Source organism: Ichthyophthirius multifiliis (genome assembly GCF_000220395.1).
Source record: "Ichthyophthirius multifiliis unplaced genomic scaffold scaff_1120509251018, whole genome shotgun sequence".
In the NCBI taxonomy this organism is placed as follows: domain Eukaryota; phylum Ciliophora; class Oligohymenophorea; order Hymenostomatida; genus Ichthyophthirius; species Ichthyophthirius multifiliis.
Window position 1 is genome coordinate 3,187 of NW_004086280.1, and position 17,526 is coordinate 20,712.

At 16.9% G+C, this 17,526-nt stretch overlaps 7 protein-coding genes across 7 annotated transcripts, besides 16 other annotated features; 1 reads left to right on the plus strand and 6 right to left on the minus strand. All coding sequences in view use genetic code 6, as the record gives it.

Moving 5' to 3' along the window:
- Positions 1-41: 41 nt before the first annotated feature.
- Positions 42-85: a microsatellite.
- A 198-nt stretch (positions 86-283) lies between these two features.
- IMG5_129540 (tumor protein p53 inducible protein 3, putative) lies at positions 284-1,895 on the minus strand (the record flags this gene model as incomplete). The annotated part of the gene is made up of 9 exons (XM_004032075.1): positions 1,683-1,895; positions 1,538-1,620; positions 1,441-1,491; positions 1,342-1,402; positions 1,088-1,284; positions 914-1,046; positions 742-869; positions 559-697; positions 284-352 (listed from the first exon to the last, which is right to left on the minus strand). Exons 1-9 carry the CDS (start codon positions 1,851-1,853, stop codon positions 284-286), a joined length of 1,032 nt encoding a protein of 343 aa, XP_004032123.1. The 5' UTR covers positions 1,854-1,895.
- Positions 1,474-1,516: a microsatellite.
- A 160-nt stretch (positions 1,896-2,055) lies between the features above and the next one.
- Positions 2,056-3,586, minus strand: IMG5_129550 (major facilitator superfamily protein, putative; the record flags this gene model as incomplete). Its single annotated transcript, XM_004032076.1, has 4 exons — positions 2,056-2,285; positions 2,338-2,661; positions 2,708-3,124; positions 3,184-3,586. 4 exons carry the CDS (start codon positions 3,584-3,586, stop codon positions 2,056-2,058), a joined length of 1,374 nt encoding a protein of 457 aa, XP_004032124.1.
- Positions 3,587-6,266: 2,680 nt separating this feature from the next.
- IMG5_129560 (ras oncogene family protein, putative) lies at positions 6,267-7,201 on the minus strand (the record flags this gene model as incomplete). Its single annotated transcript, XM_004032077.1, has 4 exons — positions 6,267-6,477; positions 6,522-6,592; positions 6,653-6,744; positions 6,796-7,201. 4 exons carry the CDS (start codon positions 7,199-7,201, stop codon positions 6,267-6,269), a joined length of 780 nt encoding a protein of 259 aa, XP_004032125.1.
- Positions 7,202-7,444: 243 nt separating this feature from the next.
- Positions 7,445-7,494: a microsatellite.
- A 270-nt stretch (positions 7,495-7,764) lies between these two features.
- Positions 7,765-7,802: a microsatellite.
- A 161-nt stretch (positions 7,803-7,963) lies between these two features.
- On the minus strand, positions 7,964-8,755 carry IMG5_129570 (patatin-like phospholipase family protein, putative; the record flags this gene model as incomplete). Its single annotated transcript, XM_004032078.1, has 2 exons — positions 7,964-8,245; positions 8,588-8,755. The coding sequence occupies 2 exons, from the start codon at positions 8,753-8,755 to the stop codon at positions 7,964-7,966; spliced, it is 450 nt and encodes a 149-aa protein (XP_004032126.1).
- A 139-nt stretch (positions 8,756-8,894) lies between these two features.
- Positions 8,895-8,943: a microsatellite.
- A 174-nt stretch (positions 8,944-9,117) lies between these two features.
- IMG5_129580 (hypothetical protein) lies at positions 9,118-10,009 on the minus strand (the record flags this gene model as incomplete). Its single annotated transcript, XM_004032079.1, has 3 exons — positions 9,118-9,451; positions 9,502-9,792; positions 9,849-10,009. 3 exons carry the CDS (start codon positions 10,007-10,009, stop codon positions 9,118-9,120), a joined length of 786 nt encoding a protein of 261 aa, XP_004032127.1.
- A 75-nt stretch (positions 10,010-10,084) lies between these two features.
- Positions 10,085-10,117: a microsatellite.
- Positions 10,118-10,155: 38 nt separating this feature from the next.
- Positions 10,156-10,201: a microsatellite.
- A 637-nt stretch (positions 10,202-10,838) lies between these two features.
- Positions 10,839-10,886: a microsatellite.
- A 536-nt stretch (positions 10,887-11,422) lies between these two features.
- Positions 11,423-11,480: a microsatellite.
- A 985-nt stretch (positions 11,481-12,465) lies between these two features.
- Positions 12,466-12,503: a microsatellite.
- Positions 12,466-12,543: a microsatellite.
- IMG5_129590 (protein kinase domain protein) lies at positions 12,543-14,722 on the plus strand. Its single transcript, XM_004032080.1, has 4 exons — positions 12,543-13,131; positions 13,289-13,665; positions 13,762-14,118; positions 14,173-14,722. The coding sequence occupies exons 1-4, from the start codon at positions 12,546-12,548 to the stop codon at positions 14,494-14,496; spliced, it is 1,644 nt and encodes a 547-aa protein (XP_004032128.1). The 5' UTR covers positions 12,543-12,545; the 3' UTR covers positions 14,497-14,722.
- Positions 13,212-13,264: a microsatellite.
- A 37-nt stretch (positions 14,723-14,759) lies between the features above and the next one.
- Positions 14,760-14,826: a microsatellite.
- Positions 14,827-14,884: 58 nt separating this feature from the next.
- Positions 14,885-14,976: a microsatellite.
- A 1,074-nt stretch (positions 14,977-16,050) lies between these two features.
- Positions 16,051-16,080: a microsatellite.
- Positions 16,069-16,126: a microsatellite.
- A 680-nt stretch (positions 16,127-16,806) lies between these two features.
- Positions 16,807-17,250, minus strand: IMG5_129600 (rWD repeat protein; the record flags this gene model as incomplete). The annotated part of the gene is made up of 2 exons (XM_004032081.1): positions 16,807-17,142; positions 17,197-17,250. The coding sequence occupies 2 exons, from the start codon at positions 17,248-17,250 to the stop codon at positions 16,807-16,809; spliced, it is 390 nt and encodes a 129-aa protein (XP_004032129.1).
- Between the last annotated feature and the right edge of the window lie 276 nt (positions 17,251-17,526).

Below are 17,526 nucleotides of genomic sequence, written 5' to 3' on the forward strand. Positions count from 1 at the left end.
AAAAATTAATAATGTTTGTACTAAAATTAAATGTAAATAAATAAATTAAAAAATATTAAAATAAAGAAATATTTAATAATAAAAAGATTATTCTTTTGATAATTATAAAAAGAATTTACTTAAGAAATATTTATTTTAATTTTAAATATTAAATAAATAAACATTTATGAAATGTGAATATTACAAAATATCTTTTTTATTTTATTTTTCCAAATTATATATGACATTTTTAAATTTTATTCATTTGACTTTATTTTATTATATAAATATTAATTTAATTTTTTCATTTGAAATTTAAAACAATTTTTCCTATATTAATGTTTTGTTCCATTCTTAAATGTGCATCTTTAATCTTTTTATTTTAAAATAAAAATAATAATTCTTAATAATATATTTATATTTTATTATATAGGAATATAATTTAATAAATGATTTCTATTTTTTCTTTTAATTTTATATAAAATATATATATAAAAAAAAATTATTTTGATTTTTTTAATTTTAATTAAAAATATATCTTGTTTTGTTGTATAATATATTATATGAGTAAGTATTTACATTTTATAGTCCTTTTTCATCCCATGTAACATCATATTATTTATCAATAATTGTAGTAAATTATTTATTCGAGAATTCCTTTAAAACTTCTTTGCAAAATTATTAAACAAGCTATTTTTTATATTCATCATCTCTATTTCTATGAAAAAAGAATATCATTAATAAAAAAAAGTAAAAGAATACCTTAATGTGCTAGTTATTAATGATGCTCTCTTCTATACTAAAGGAACGAAACTGAAATCCTTTACTTTTGCTCCTCCCATTAAGCCATAAAGAATCCATCTTGCATCCATATTTAAAATGTTTGTAGTCTTTAATTTAAATAAGATTTATTTTAAACTAAAGAATAAAATACCAATTCGCTATTCTAAGCTCCTATGCAATCTAAAATAATATCGATTCCTTTTCCATTCGTTTATTCTAAAATTTTTTATTTTTAATTTTAAATATCTTCTTATTTATAATTAATTCCTGCCTTAGCACCTAATCTTTTACAATAATTAATTTATTTATTTTGTAAAATAAATACTTTAAACAAAAATCCACTTTTTCTTTTGAAGAAGTAGTTATAATGGCATTTGCTTCATAATGTTTACAAAGCTAAATAGCTGCAGTTCCTACTCCACTTGCTCCTGCATATATGAGTACATTTTCATTTTTTTATAATTTTCCTATAAATCTTAATAACATAAATGCTGTTAGCCAACACTCTGTAATACTTGCAGCCTTTTTGTATTTTTTTATTAATAATTAAATAAAACTTTAAAAATATTATTTATCTACTTCTGAAAAATTTAAATTTTCTGGAATTTCAATTATATGATCTTAATGCACTTTTGTATATCTTTTTTTTATTTATAAAATAATAATCGATTTTTTTACTATGCGTATCCACCCCCTGAAAGTAACGCCATCACTTTTTTTTTTTCTTTACTTTGTTTTTATTTTTATTTTTTTTGTATATATTTATATTTATTACCCGTTTTCATCTAATAAATATCCCGCTGCCTCTAATCCCAATATTTATGATGCGCTTTTTGGAGGAGAATATTTACCTTGTCTCTTTTTTATTTTTTTTATAAAAATAAGGCAATATTTTTATCTCTTAAGTTATAAAAATTAACTTATAATATATCTGCTCTGTTTAATGCTGTAGATTGTATTTTTATTAAAACTTCTTTTTCTGAACAGACAGGTATTGGAGATTACTTTATTTATAAAATATCTACGCCACCAAAACCATTTAAATGAATATGTTTCATTAAACTAAAAGTATATTTTAATTTTAAGAACATTAATTATTATTTTTCTAAGTAAAATTAATTTATATTTTTTTTATCTTATTATAAATATTTATATAAATATAATTATCATAGACTTTAAAATATTTATTAAATATCTATATATATTAAATTAAATAAAAAAATATATAAAATTATTTCTACTACAAAAGAATATATCATTCATAATTATTTTGGTTGGTATAGTCTTTAAGTATCATTTTGGAGTTTAATCCTATAATTTAATAGGTTATATTTCATATTATATTTCATTTAATTTTTCATAATTTAAATCAAGTCTTTTATCATTTGAATAAATCAATAAATGAATAAAAAGACACATGAAAGCAAGAGAAGTAAAAAATATTTCCATCCAAAAGAATCCACTTTATTTGTAATTTGTTTATTCAATAATAAATCCGACAATTAAAGGTCCTATTACTAGTCCTTTTTAAGTATTTAAGATTTTTTTTATTTTTATTTATAAAAAATAAAATACCTCCGTTTTAAAAACCAATTGTTATTCCAAAAGCTGTTCCTAAAATTTTATTAGGAACAACTAAAGGAATACAAGACCAAAAAACAGCTCCATATAATGAATAAAAAATTCCAAATAAAATAAGTGGGAAAATAAATGAAAAATTAACACAATTATCAAACTCTTGTCCACATTAAGGCATTATAATCATAAATAGGTGAGCAAATATTAGAAATATTGAAGATATAATGAGTAATTAAGATCTTTTTCCTATTCTATCTATTAAAAGTCCTATTAAAGGAGTCAATATAGATGAAATTATGTAAGGTATACCCATGTAATTTGCTTTATTTAATTTATTTTTCAAAATAGAAGAAAAATTTTTTATTACATGCTTAACTATTTCGAAGACCATACTAATTTTGCAAATAATCTTATAAAATTTGCATAAAAGGAAAAAAGCACATATAATTGCAAATACTTGAAATTACTAAAAGTTTAAATTAATGATTTAAATATATAGCATCTTAAATTTTTAATCGGTTTTCTTCTTAATATACAACTTTTAGTTTACCCTCTTATTTATCAGCTTTCCTGTCTAAAATTATTAGAAAAATCCCACATGTAAAGGAAAAAATGCAAAAGAAACAGCCTAAAATCAAAGGAAAAAATAATTATTTGTTATATATTTTATAAACTTAAGGAAATACGAATGAACCCAAAACACTTCCTAATCTAGAAACAGACAAATTTAAACTCATTGCTAGAGAAATATCTTTGTCAATAAACCATTTAGAAGCAACCGAACCTAATTTTTATTTTTAAAAATTATAAATCATATTATATTAGCAAATATTTTTTTTATACTTTATGTTACATTTAAGCATTCTCCTCCTAAACCAAAAATAATACGACCAAATAATATAATTGAATATTATTTAACTTATTCATGAAATCCAATAGAACATATTAGTTATCCTATAATCAATATAAAAGTAAACAGAAAAATTGCTTTTCTAACACCTAAACTGTCTATGAAAATGCCAGCTAATAGTGGTAAAATTATATTTGGTAATGAATATACAGAATACAATAAACTAAATTATAAGTTGGTTAAACTCATGTCTTTCTTTATTTAATTTAGTAAATAGCCCGGAAAATCATAACACATATATGATCCAAATGTAAGAAAACACATAAATAGTAAAGCTAATAATCTCATTTTTGTTTTACGATATGAATTATTATAATTTGGTTCTTTGCTTTACATTATTGTTAATTTTTTTATTATTAATTTATAAGTTAAAAATACTATTTTTTTATTAATTTTAAAATTTTTATTCAAATATATATTAAAATATATTTATATATAAAATTAATATTTAAAGTCATTTATATAATAATTATAATAATTAATTTTATATTTTTTTAATTTTAATATAATTTATGATCGAATTAAAGTAATTTATTTTATAAATAATTTTTATTAAAAGCATCATTTTTGAAAAAAAACTGAAAATATATATTCATTTAAATATAAATCAATTTTACTTTAAGAAATAAAAAAAGGAATATTAATTATAAATTAAGATTAAATTTGCACATACAGATTTATTTTTATAAAATTGAAATTATTTAATAAATCGTGAAAGTTTTTTTTTTTACCATTGAATTTTATTATGGATATAAATTATTATTTTTTTTACTTTAAATTAATAACAAAGAAATTATATAATTTAATAACAACTAATCTTACATGCCTATAATTTCGATTATATTTAACTTTTAATAAATTTAATCTATTTAAATAAATTAAATTTTCAAATTTTAATTTATTAATTTTTTTTTAGATATATGTAAATAAATCTAAATTAATTTATTTTAATTTAAATGTAAAATTTCATTAAATTTTTTATAAAACCTAAAATTTATTAAATATTATTATACTAAATTTTGTATTTATACAATATATTAATTATTTATTTTTTAATTTTTTGTAATTATTTATTAAAATCCAATTAAAAAAAAATTAATATTATCCATATTATTTCATTCTTTTTTTTTATACTGATTCTATAATTAATAATTACAGAAAAAATCTATAAATATATAATATATAATGAAACTTATAAGATTATGTTTAATTTTAAAAACTAACATAAAAAATATTACTATACAAAAAAATATTATCTTTAAATTAAAACATTACTTTTACTAAAATAATGTAAGTTAATTAAAGAACAAAAATTAAAAAAACACTATTTTTTCAAAGAAAAATACATGTAAAATTGTTTATATATAATAATAAGAGTTAACAAAAAACAATTTAATAAAATACATAACATAATAGTATGCTAGCAATCTCTTTATTATTACTTATAACAATTATAGTAAAAAGCATAATTGCAACTATTTAATCAGAAATTAAATTTAGACTATGACTATTGGATTCATTTAATTAAAACGGAATACAATAATATATTGAATTTAAATAGGTATGAATAATTATAAAAATATACTAATACGAATTAGAATGAATAATTTAAGAAACAATCATAAATTTAGCCAATAAAAATGAAGATCTTTTAAATGAAAAACTGTAAATTTAGTTTAAATAAATCCTTTTAAAAAACAAACTTCTTATACAAAAGAAACATTAGAAAAATTTCAAAAATTATTCTTTTATGAAATCCAATGTTAAAAGATTAAATTTAAGCTTCTAAAATTACTGTCTCCCTTTTGCTTTTTACAAAACTATATATTTTTTTGGAAAAGCAAAAAAATTAGTAAAATGAGAAATTATCAGACTATGCAATTTTTTTTAGTTAAAATTGTCTAATTTGGAAAAAATATATATACTTTACTCAAAATAAATTAATTTATTATAGTACTTAATTAGTTTATAGATGTAAAGTAATAATAGAATTTTAAGGAGAGGAGGGGAGGGGGTCGATATAATAGAATTTTAAAACGAAATAGCGCACATAGTATCTAAAACTATATCAAGTCAAAAAAATAATAAATTTAAAATATAGAAATATATATATTAATCTAATCTCAAAATATAGAAAATTTATTTAAGATATTAAATAGTTACAAAATTTTTTGCAATAGAAAAAAAATAATCTCAATCAATAAACTTGTTAAAGAATATTAGGTAATTAAGATGCATTACATATTAGTTGCTTATAAATTTTTATTTCTGTATTTTTTATTAAAAAAATCAATAAACTAAAATAATGGTATTTATATTTTATTTTTAAACAAACAAAAAAATCTATAAACAAGTAATAATTTGAAATTATATCACATCAATATTTTTGGGAAAAAACTAGTATTTGAATATGAATTAATAAGTGTATTTAATATTTTTACGCTTTAGAAGATGAAAAAAACATATTTAGAAAAATCAATATTAAAACTTATTAGTTAATACTTATAAAAGTTATTGTTAATTATTAATGTTTTTTATTTTTTACTAATCTATTATATTTAATTTTAAATTTCCTATATTTATATTTTAAATAATAAAATAAATAAAAATACTATTTATTTTCTATATATTAAAAAAACTTATTAGTTATTTAATTTCACAATCTTATTTTTATATTTTTTGATTTAGTTTATATTTAATACAAAATATTGTTTTATAATATTAAATTTAATTATTTTTATAATATATAATTAAATAAAAACAAATATATATTAAGGTTTTTTAGAATATATTATATATTTTATTTAAAATTTTACTTATTTTATATTTTAATAATATAGTTTTTTTTTAAACTATATAAAATTATTTTAATTAAATCTTTATAACAAAAACTTAAAAGATAAATAATTAAAAAAAAAAATATTTTAATTAAATTAATTTAGTATATATATTTTCTTTTATTAACCAAATATTTCATATATTTATCATGATAAATTATATGTAAATACTTTCTTACTCATTGTTTTTAATTAAATCCTAATTAAGCATATAATTTACTTGATATTTCTTTCATTTTATCAAAACAATTTTTCTTTTTTTCTTAATGATGTGTTATAACAACTGTTTATGGAGATTTCTAAGGATTTAATTTTTAGTCTTATATTGCAAAAGCGCATTATTTTGCTAAAGTTTCAAATGCCAAAGATACACATTCTCCTGTTTTTGCACTTTATTTTATTTTTTATTTTTTATTTTATATATAATAATATACCTAGTTTCAAAATAATTCATTTTATACTATTATGCTAATTCAGCTGCAATTAATGTTTATACTTATCTATCCTATTTTATAAAAAAAAAAACTAATAAAAAACAATAATAAATAAAAAAACATTAAAATACTTCTTATAAATCAACTTTATTGCCAACAAGTATTTTTTTTACATTAAGCTCTGTTTTATCAATTACTTATTAAATCCAATAGTCTTATATTTCTATTTTTTTTTTAAATGCAACTTAAAATAACTTTTTATTATTTCAATTACTATTAAAACTTTACTTGTCAGTCAAATCAAATGTTAATATTATACCATCTGCTTTTTAAAAATAATTTTTCGTTAAAGCAAAATACTTTTCTTATCCAGCAGTATCCCAAATACAAATTTTTATTTTATTTTCATTTACTTATATTGTTTTTGTAACTAAATTTAAACCTATTGTTGGTTCATATTTATATGTAAATGCTTATGAATCTTTTTTTTATTTGTTTTTGCATAAATATAAATAAAATATTTTAATAAAACCAATTTCTTATTCTTTGTCATCTTATAAATATCTATTAATTAAACAGGTTTTTCCTGCCCCTTTCAATATTTTTTAATCATTTTTATAATTTATTTTATTTATAAAAAAACCTTAATTTCCTACAACTATAATATCGATTTTTACCATATTATTTTTATTTTTTTATATTATATTTTTGTTAGGTTGTTTTTTCAATAAAAATATTTATATACTTATTTTTAAAATTATATAAATTTTTTAATTTACAAATAGAAATAAATAATAAAATTAATAATTTATTATTTAATTAATATTTAATATATATTATTTTATTAATTTATTATTATCATATATATTACACTTGTGATTTTTAAAATTAAATTATATTTATATCTGTAATATATATACTAATTAAATATATATTTCTTAATTATTTTAAAATAATTCTTATTAATTTAAATTATTATTAGTATGTTTGTATATATATACTAATATAAATTTTTATATATTAATATATAGTAGTTAATATCATATACGCAAATAATTTCAGTTTTATTATAATAGTTTTTTTAGCATATTTTTTATTTAAATAATTTTGAGGATATTATTAAACTATGTTTTTTTTTTTTTATAAATTATACATACATTAATTATTAGTTATAATTACTTTCTAAATTTATAAATAATCTAATAATTTTATTCATTTTAATTAATTTAATTAAAAATATTTTATTTAATTTTTTTAAATTAATTTCATTTTTATTAAATTTTACTATAGATAATTGTTATTTTTTATAAACTTATTATTATAGAATATAAAAAAATAAAAATCTATAAATCAAAAATTAGAAGTAATTAAAACAAAAAAATATGTGTTAAAAAGAGCTAGTTTAAATTGTATATAAATAAACAATACATAAAATATAAAAATCATATAAAAATTTTAATTAATCTATCTTTATCGTTTTAGGCTGCAATTTGCCCTCTAGCAAACATTTCATCGCACCAGTATTCATCCCAAATCCAATAATCTATAGGAAATCTCACATTCGAATTTTCTGTTATATCTAAGTACTCAATATTTTATATATTTTCAGTAACAGCTTGGCCACATTCTTGTGATTTTAGGAAGTACATTAATAAATATTTTATAAGAATCTTCATATTTATAAGGTATGACTTAAACTAACCCTCCATCAAGACATTTTTTACCTTTATAAATATTAAAGAATTAAGGTCGAGAAATATAAGGAATCATTCCTGATGAAATAAGTGCTTCTCTAAAATTATCTTTATTTTCAAATTAATCTACAAGTACTTTTTTAAGTTTAAAGAATCCATCAACTTAAGCCACATAAGTATGAAGAACACCATTTATATGAGGAATATCGTCTTTTTTTCCTCTATAAAATCCCAATATTCATTACAAAACTATTCCATCAAATTACCTGAAGTGAAAAATCCAAAATATCTTCTATTTTCTTTCTCAAAAAATTTACGTATTTTATTTTAATAATAGTATTTCATATCGTAATCTTTTTAATATAAAGATACATGAAAAAATGCTCCTACTGCTGATCCTGCTGATATTCCTCCTATTTTATATTCTCGAAGTTTTTCTACTCCGACATATTATGTTAATACATGTAAGTAACCCATTTGAAAAGCTAGAGCTCCTGCTCCACCACTTAAGAGTAATTCTTTTATTTATTTTTATTCCATTATTTATTTTATAAAGAGTTATTTTAGAATTTTTTAAATTATATATCAATTTACACTATTTTTTAAAAATATTGATTTAATTTTTACAAATATTTTTATTATAAAAAAAAATATGTAAAATAGAAAAATTTAATAGATTTTTTTTATTTCTTTCTTTTTTACTTTATTCTTTATTACTTTTTTTTTTTTTTTACTTATTTGTATTTTTAAGATATATAATTTTTTTTTTTTATAAAAAAAAAATATAAAATAAAAATAAAACAATTAAATATTATATAAAAATAAAATATTATTTAATTTATTAAAATGTAAAATTAATGATATATTTTTAAGTTTATTAAAAAAAAAAAAAGAGAAAAAAATCATTTTAACAAAGCTCCACTTGCAAATTCTTCTTATCCCTATTTGACTACTGAGTCAATTTTTTTTAATATCTTTTTAGACTTATATTTCTTTATCTTTTCATTAATTTTCTATTTTTCAACTTCCAATATTTCCAATTGTTTCATTTATTTTTCATTTTCTCTTTTAATAAGAGGGTGTTCTAAATCCATTTTTTCAGGATTTTTAGCTATGTCTTCAAAAAATTTAAACTCTTCTAATTCTCTTCTAGACATTTATTCAGGTAACTTCATTTTATATTATGTTAAATCTGTATATCTAATTTCTGTTGGTTACCATATATCTAATTTTTTTCTTTTTATATTAAAAATAAATACTAAATTTTTATTATTATTGCATTTTACTAAAATTTCAAATGCCTTCTTTATATTTTAAAACTTACTGGTTTACTCTTTGCTATATATTAAGGATTAAATTTGGAATCTTAAAGCTTATACATCATCAACCTTCTTAAATATTCGCCATATAAAGAGTCCATTTTTTTAGGACGTGTTAATAGAATATAATTATCAAGTCCTCCATATTTGTCAATACATCTAATAGCTTTAGTACTTAATCTTAAATGTATTTTTTATTTCAAAATATCGCTTTATAGATATTTTTTACGTACATTAACTCCAAATCTTCTTGTATTTCTTTTTATATTATTAATTTGTTTAATTTATAATTAAAACATACATATATATATTACCTTTTATCTGAATAACAATATTTTTTTCCTGATTTTGATTGTTTTCCATGAAATAAACCTTTTTAGGATCTTTATGTACGTTTAGTTATATTTCTTTCAAGTATGTTATTTACTTTATGAAGATCAAGAATACTTTTTTAATCAAAATTTTTGAATAACATTTATTGTTTTGCATGTCTTGAAAATGCATAGATTGGCTTTTGAATTATTATTGCAAATTTATTAAATGTTCTTAATATATTAAACATTTTTTATATTAGAAATTTTTTTTCTCTTATTTATTTTTTATTTTAAATTTATATATATCTTTTATTTTTGTTTATTTAATTTATTATTTGTTTTTTTTTATTATTATTATTTAAAACATATACTTACTTTATTAAACTAAATCAATTGTTAAAGATTATTCATAAATAATTGTTTATTTAATATTTTTTTTTAAAAAAAAATTGAGATTAAAATATATTTTTTTATTAGTTTATTATTACAAATTACCTAAATATTTATTCTCATATAAAAATAAAAAAAAGAAGTTAAATTTTTATAATTTTTGAAATTTTAATAAATTATTATTATAATTAATAAAAAAATTCATAAATTTGTTTATAAGATTTTATATAAAAATTATATATGGCAACTTCAAGGTCTACATCTTAAGTAAAAATAGCAAATAAAATTAAATAAACGAAAAAAAAAAAAAGAAAAGAAATTTAAATGAAGATAAATTAAGAACATAAGAATTAAAATAAAAATATAAATTGAAAGATGAACTATAAAAGCAAGAAGTCGAATAAATTTCTAATAAACTATTTAAAATAAAGCTTTAATTTGATTATTAATAAAAACATTTTCAAGCTTAATAGGAAATGTAGAAGTTAAATGAAGAAAATAAATTTTTAAAGCAATAATTATAATTTTAAAAATAATAATGGTAATAATCTCTTTAAATTTCTAACTATATATATAGTTAAGGAGAAAGTTAATAAAAGTAATTAAAAAATGAAATAACAAAAAATTAAAATATTAAAAAAAAAAAAAGCAGTCGAGTATAAAGTAATAGATCAGTAAATAATAGTTAAAATATTTAAAAAAATAAAGCAGACAAATTACAAATTGATGTTGATATATTGAAATTTTAACAAAAATAAATAACTAAAGAAAATAATTTTTTAAAATAAAAACTTGAGATTATGTAAAATTAAATAGAATAAATTTACAATGTAATATAATCAAACAATATATTTAATCTTAAAATATCAAATGTTGAATATCAATAATAACTAAACAAATCTTTAAATTAATTAAATTAATTTAAATAGTAGATATAAAACACTAAAAATCAATTTTTAACTAAAATTAAAGGAGTTTTTTAAAAACATGAAAAATAAAACTAAATAATATCAAGCGAGAATGATAAAATAATGAAAATTTCTAAAGAGCTTCTTTCCTAATCATATGATCGAACTTTAAATAATACTAATTTTTCAGATAATAGTTCTTATTCTTCTTCAAAGAAATAAATAAATGAATAGTTAATAAAAAAATAAATATAACCTTCCACTTAAAATAACTAAAATAATTAAAAAAAAAAAAATAATAATATAAAAAAAGAAAATAACTAATTTAAAAAAATCAATAAAAGTGTGTTTGTAAACGAAAATAAATAAAAATTTAATGATTAATTACTTAAAATAGGGTAAAAAACAAATGTAAAGCAATAAAATATGGAAAATTGTTAAAAATAAACTAATAATAAAGTAACTTAATAATAATAAATTGAAAAATAATAAGCGAAATAAAGAATTTTCGAACATAATATAAATTTATGTTTAAATGCAAATAAAAAAATAAATAATGCAATATCGACTTAAATAAATAAAATTAATAATTAAAATTTAAAAAATCAAAATAAGTTAGATTAGAGAAGATTGTCTTATGGATATTAGGCATTAAATAATTAAAAAAATAGTTTTAAATTAAACATTACATCTCTTCAAAATTCTAATTATGAGTGTAGATAATATTCTGATAGAAAGGCGTTTGCTTCGAATAATAATTTTAACACAGTAGCACCTATTAGTTGTTAAATCACACCTAAGTATTCTCCAAGCTAAAGTTAATAGTAAACATCTAGGATTAAATAAAAAAAAATTTGATATATATATATATTAATAATTTAATAAAAAAAAAATTATTTATTTAATATAAAATTTTTGGTTTTTTTTTTTTTTTTTCTTTATTATTTTTAAATTTAATAAGAAATATTAATTTTTAATATTATCTATTTTATTTTTAAATACAATTAATAACAAAATGTATATATTTAGATTGTATTAATAAAAGAATATATCAAAAATATGAAAAAAAACTATGATAAAATATATTTATTTTTAGATTGTTTTAAATATATAATAATAATATTAAATAATTATTTGATAAATAAATTATTTTTTTATTATTTTTAAATAATTACATTATTTATTTTATGTTATATTTACAATAAAAATAAATTGTATTTTTTATTTATTTTAAAGAATAGAAATATTTATATTGAATAAAAATTATTAATTAAAAGTTTTTTTTTTATAGATTCAATAATTAATAAATTTAAAAGGAAAAAAAAAAAAAAAAATAAGGAAAAAAAAAAAATAATAAATAAATAAAGTAAAAAAGGAAAAAATAAAAAATAAAAAAAATATGAAACCTGTTTCTTTTTTTGACGACGAAAACATAGGTTCAGTAAAAAAAATATGGTAAAAAAGTTCTAAAAATAATGAAAAAGCTGGATAAATTAAGACTATTTTTACTAACACATTCTAGAAGAAAAGTAAGAAAGTAGGTAAAACAAAACTACTTTAATACTATATAGATGAAGAATACTTATATTTTTCGAAAAACTTAAAATCTGATAAAATAAATGGAGTCTTAGAATTAAATTGTTGTAAATTAGACCTCCTTTAAAATATAGAACCAAAATAAATAGATTCTTCTATGTCTGAGCCATTATGGGGATTTAGAATAATGAGAAATGGAAAAACACTCGAAATATATACAAAAGATTAAGTGTAATGGAAAAAATGGAAAAATATATTTATATATAAATCAATATAATCTACTTTTCATGAGGATTTCATTGTTACTAAAATGATAGGAAAAGGTTCTTTCGCTAAAGTTTATTTAGCTACAAAAAAAGAAAATGGATAATAATATGCAATTAAAGCATTTAATAAAGAATTCATGCTTAGTTAGCACAAAGGGAAGGAATCATTAATTAATGAAGTAGGTAATAAGAAAATCATATATTAAAAAATAATATATATAATAATGTATAAAATAATATAATTTAAAAAATATAAAAAATGAATATATATATATATATATATATATATATAAATATATAATATATATATATATATTAATTATTATTAAATTATTTTTAGGTGTTATGAGAAATATTAGAAGTGAGCATCTAATTAACCTTTATGAAGTTTATGAAACTGTAAATTCAATATATTTTGTTGTTGATATTTTGAGTGGTGGAGAACTTCTTCATCGAGTTAGGGATAAAGGTACTATAAATGAAGGAGACTTGAAACTTTTGATGAGAAATTTAATACTTGCTTTATAATATTTACATTAAAAAAATATAATGCATAGAGATTTAAAACCTGAAAATTTACTCCTTAAATCCAAAGATAATGATCATGATATTGTTGTAGCGGATTTAGGACTTGCGACATTTACAAATATTAAAGATATATTATTCAAGCGTTGTGGAACACCAGGTTTTGTTGCACCAGAAGTTCTTATTTACTAAGTAAAATATCAGTGTATATATATTTTTTTAACATTTTTTTTTATTCATAATAAATTAATAAACAAAAATTATTTATTTATTTATAATTAAAAAAAGGAAGGAGATTCTTTTTATGATGTAAAATGTGATATTTTTTCTGCTGGAGTAATCTTTTATTTATTACTTATAGGTAAGCAGCCTTTTTAAGGAAAAGATTATAAATAAATTCTAAGAGCTAATAAAGCTTGTGAAATAAAATACGATACACCTGATTTTACTAATGTTTCTCCTTAAGCAAAAGATCTTTTGATAAAAATGCTTATTGCTTAACCTGAAAATAGACCATCAGCAACTGAATGCTTATAACATCCTTTTTTAAAAGATAATAGTGGATAAGGATAATTATTGTAAAATGCCCAACTAAACTTAAGATCTTATGAAGTCGATTATTTAGCTAATGTTAGAAATAAGAAGGTATATTATAATTTTTTCTTTTTTTTATTTTTTTTTTAATATAAATAAAATTAGGAAGTTGATTCGTAGGACTAAATAGGATCTCTTGCATTACATTCTAATGGAATTTCCGCAATGAATGGAAAAATTGATACTGTTGGAAGTTTAAGTACTTGCAGTAATTCCAATTTTTAAAATAAAAATGGCGAAACTCATATTCCTTAAATTTCTAAATTTTCAGTTAAACCTAGATCTGATAGTATTGATGTAAATATGAAAAATAATTAACAAAATGAAACTGGATCTAATAAAATTAATCTTCAAATAAGAATAATTTGCATAAACTAGCAATTAAAATACAATTAACAAAGGTTATTAAGAAGAACAAAAGAAAGATGATTAATGAATAAATACAAAGTTAAAAGATAGTATTAATAGTTGATATTATATATAAATAAAATTAATATCAATTTAATAATAATATTATATGACATTAAAAATAACATTTTTTTATTTTACTTAATAATTAAATTTATTATTTATTTATTTTTATAAAATATAATTTTATAATATGGTATTGTTTTATTATTTAATTAATATTTTAATATTTAAATTTACTTTTTTTATTCATTTATTATTTTATTTAAGATAGTTATTTTTACTATTTAGAAATTTAATTTATTTTATAGTAAAATTTTAAATTTTTTATTTAAAATTTAATTAATTTATATTGTTACTATATTTATTAATACTAAACATTCTTATAAAATTAATATATATATATATTTTTTAAGATTATAAAATTAATAACAATATAAGTTTCTATAATAAAAATTTTAAAATTGAATAAATTTTAAAAAAATATAAGTTCATAATAAATTTACTAAAATATATAAAAAATACTTTAAAGTAAAACAATATTTTTTTTACTTTTTAATTTAAATTTAATTATTTATTTGAAATAAATTAATGAATTTAATATTTTTTTGTTAAAATTTAACAAAATTTATATATACGATATATATCATAAAATATTAACATATTTTCGTTATAAAATAAAATGCTTATAATATAATAATTATAAATATTTTTTTTAAAATTGAAAATTAATTTAATAATTATTGCAATTTCTTTTTTAATACTTTTATTCTCAATTTAATAAATTTTAACTTTTTATCTCTTAATATTTTTTTTTAATGCCTTTTAAATGGTCTACTAAACATATATTAAATTAATCTGGAATCATTAGAAAGCATCCTTAATTATTATATTTTTTTAAATAATTTCGAAATTAAAAATTACCTTAAGCGTCTAAATGAGGAATAAGACATTTAGGTAACCTCTTTTGCATAAATTCCTTATTTTTTTAATAAATTTAAAATTATATTTTCTTTAATAATTTATTATATACATTGCAATATTCTATATCTTAATCAGTCTTTTTTTTAAATTATAAGTAAGGATTTAAACAATTTCTTGAACATTTCAAACTTTCTTTTACTGTGCTTTTTTGATCTTTATAACATTAAATTTAACAATCATGGGTAAAAGCCTTTTATTAAATAATTTTAAAGATTTTTTATAATTTTTTTTTTTTATAATTTATTAACTTTTAACTATTTATATTCTTCAGCATATTTTTCAAAAAATAAATCTAAATAATTATTTGACCTTTTGATGGCATCTTTATAAAAATAATCTAATTCTTCTTAATTGTAAATACGATTAGTTTTGTTTTTATTTGAATCCATACACCTTATTTTATAAAGATATAATTAATTAATATTTTTAAAACTAAAAAATATTTTATTTAATCATTATTTATATTTTTTTAATAAGTAAATTCTAAAATTATATATATATATATATGGCAATTAAATAAAAAAAAAATACAATTGAAATTATATTTTTTATAAATTAAATATAAGCAAAAATACTTTATAAAATAATTAATAAAATTAAATTTAAAATTAAAATTAAAATCAGGATAATTCAAATATGTAAAATTAGAATCAAGCAAATTAAAATACAAATAATAATAATTAGAGCAATAATAATGCTATTAATAATCTTGATGAAAAAAATTAATAAACAGATAAAACTAATTAAAACTATTAATAATCGCTCTAAGAAAAATTATCATCAAACCCTTTTTAATAAAAACCCTTAAGAGAATATTATGATGCATCTGTTTCAAAAGTTTTATTAGAAGGTTTAAGAGAGTTAGCAATATAAAGGTATATTAATTTATTTCAAAATATTATCGTGTTCTTTTAAAAATTAAAAATTGTTTATTTTTCTTAAAAAGCTATAAGATTTAATTTTACTTCAATAATATTATGCTGATTATTTTATATACAAAAATAAGACAGTGATAAAAGTTATTAAAGGTAAAACTTATACTCGTATATCTTTTTTTAAAAAAAATAAAATAAAACAACTTTTATTTTTCAAAAGTATATAGTAATATAAATATTATATAAATTTAATTAATAAAAATAGGCCAGAAAATCCTTTACAATTTTTGGGAAAGTTTTTATTAGATAGAGATCCTGAAAAAAATTAATGAAAAAAAAAAAACTAAAGTTTTTATAAATTATTAAAATCATATTGATAAATAAATTTTATAATAATATAAAAAATAAAACTTTATTATGATATTATATCCTTATATTTAAAATTATAATTGATTTTATTTTATTTATTATATCATTTTTTAAATTCTTCATATTCAGCATCTTCTTGTTAATCATAATCTTCATCTTCTTCTTCTTCTTCTTCTTCCTCAGGTTCAGGTTCTTTAATTTCTCCTTTATTTTTGAGAAAGAATTATTTTCCACTTAACCGTAATTCTTCTTCTTTTTATTATTTAACTTTTAGTTTATTTAGTTCGTCATCAAATTTAGCTTTCCAAACAAGAAAGTTTTCTATTGTACAAGGTGTATATGTATCAAAAGTTGGTCTATGATAAATAATTTTCTATTTTTCAACAGCTTATTCTTTTTATTGAAGAATTAAGTCTATAATGTTTGTTTATATCCATTCCTTTATTTAAAATATTATAATTTTATATATATAAAATAATTTTATATTTATTACTCTAACACCTTCAATAATTTCAAAAACTAATAAATTTCCTTAATTTCTATTCATTATTTTTCTTGTTAATATTTCTAATTAAGCTATATTATCTTATGTTATATCGCTTATTGGTTCAAAAGTTATTTTTGGAAAACCTGATATAGGATACCTTTTTACCAATTCTGCAATTATTTTTATATTATATGATTTTTAATTTACTTCTTATCTAAATATAAAAGGTTTGCAAACAACTTCGAATTTAAATGGATATGAGCTTTTTAATAATGTAATATCATTTAAATAAATTGATTCCAAAACATCAACTTCTTCTTTTTGTTTTAAATAATT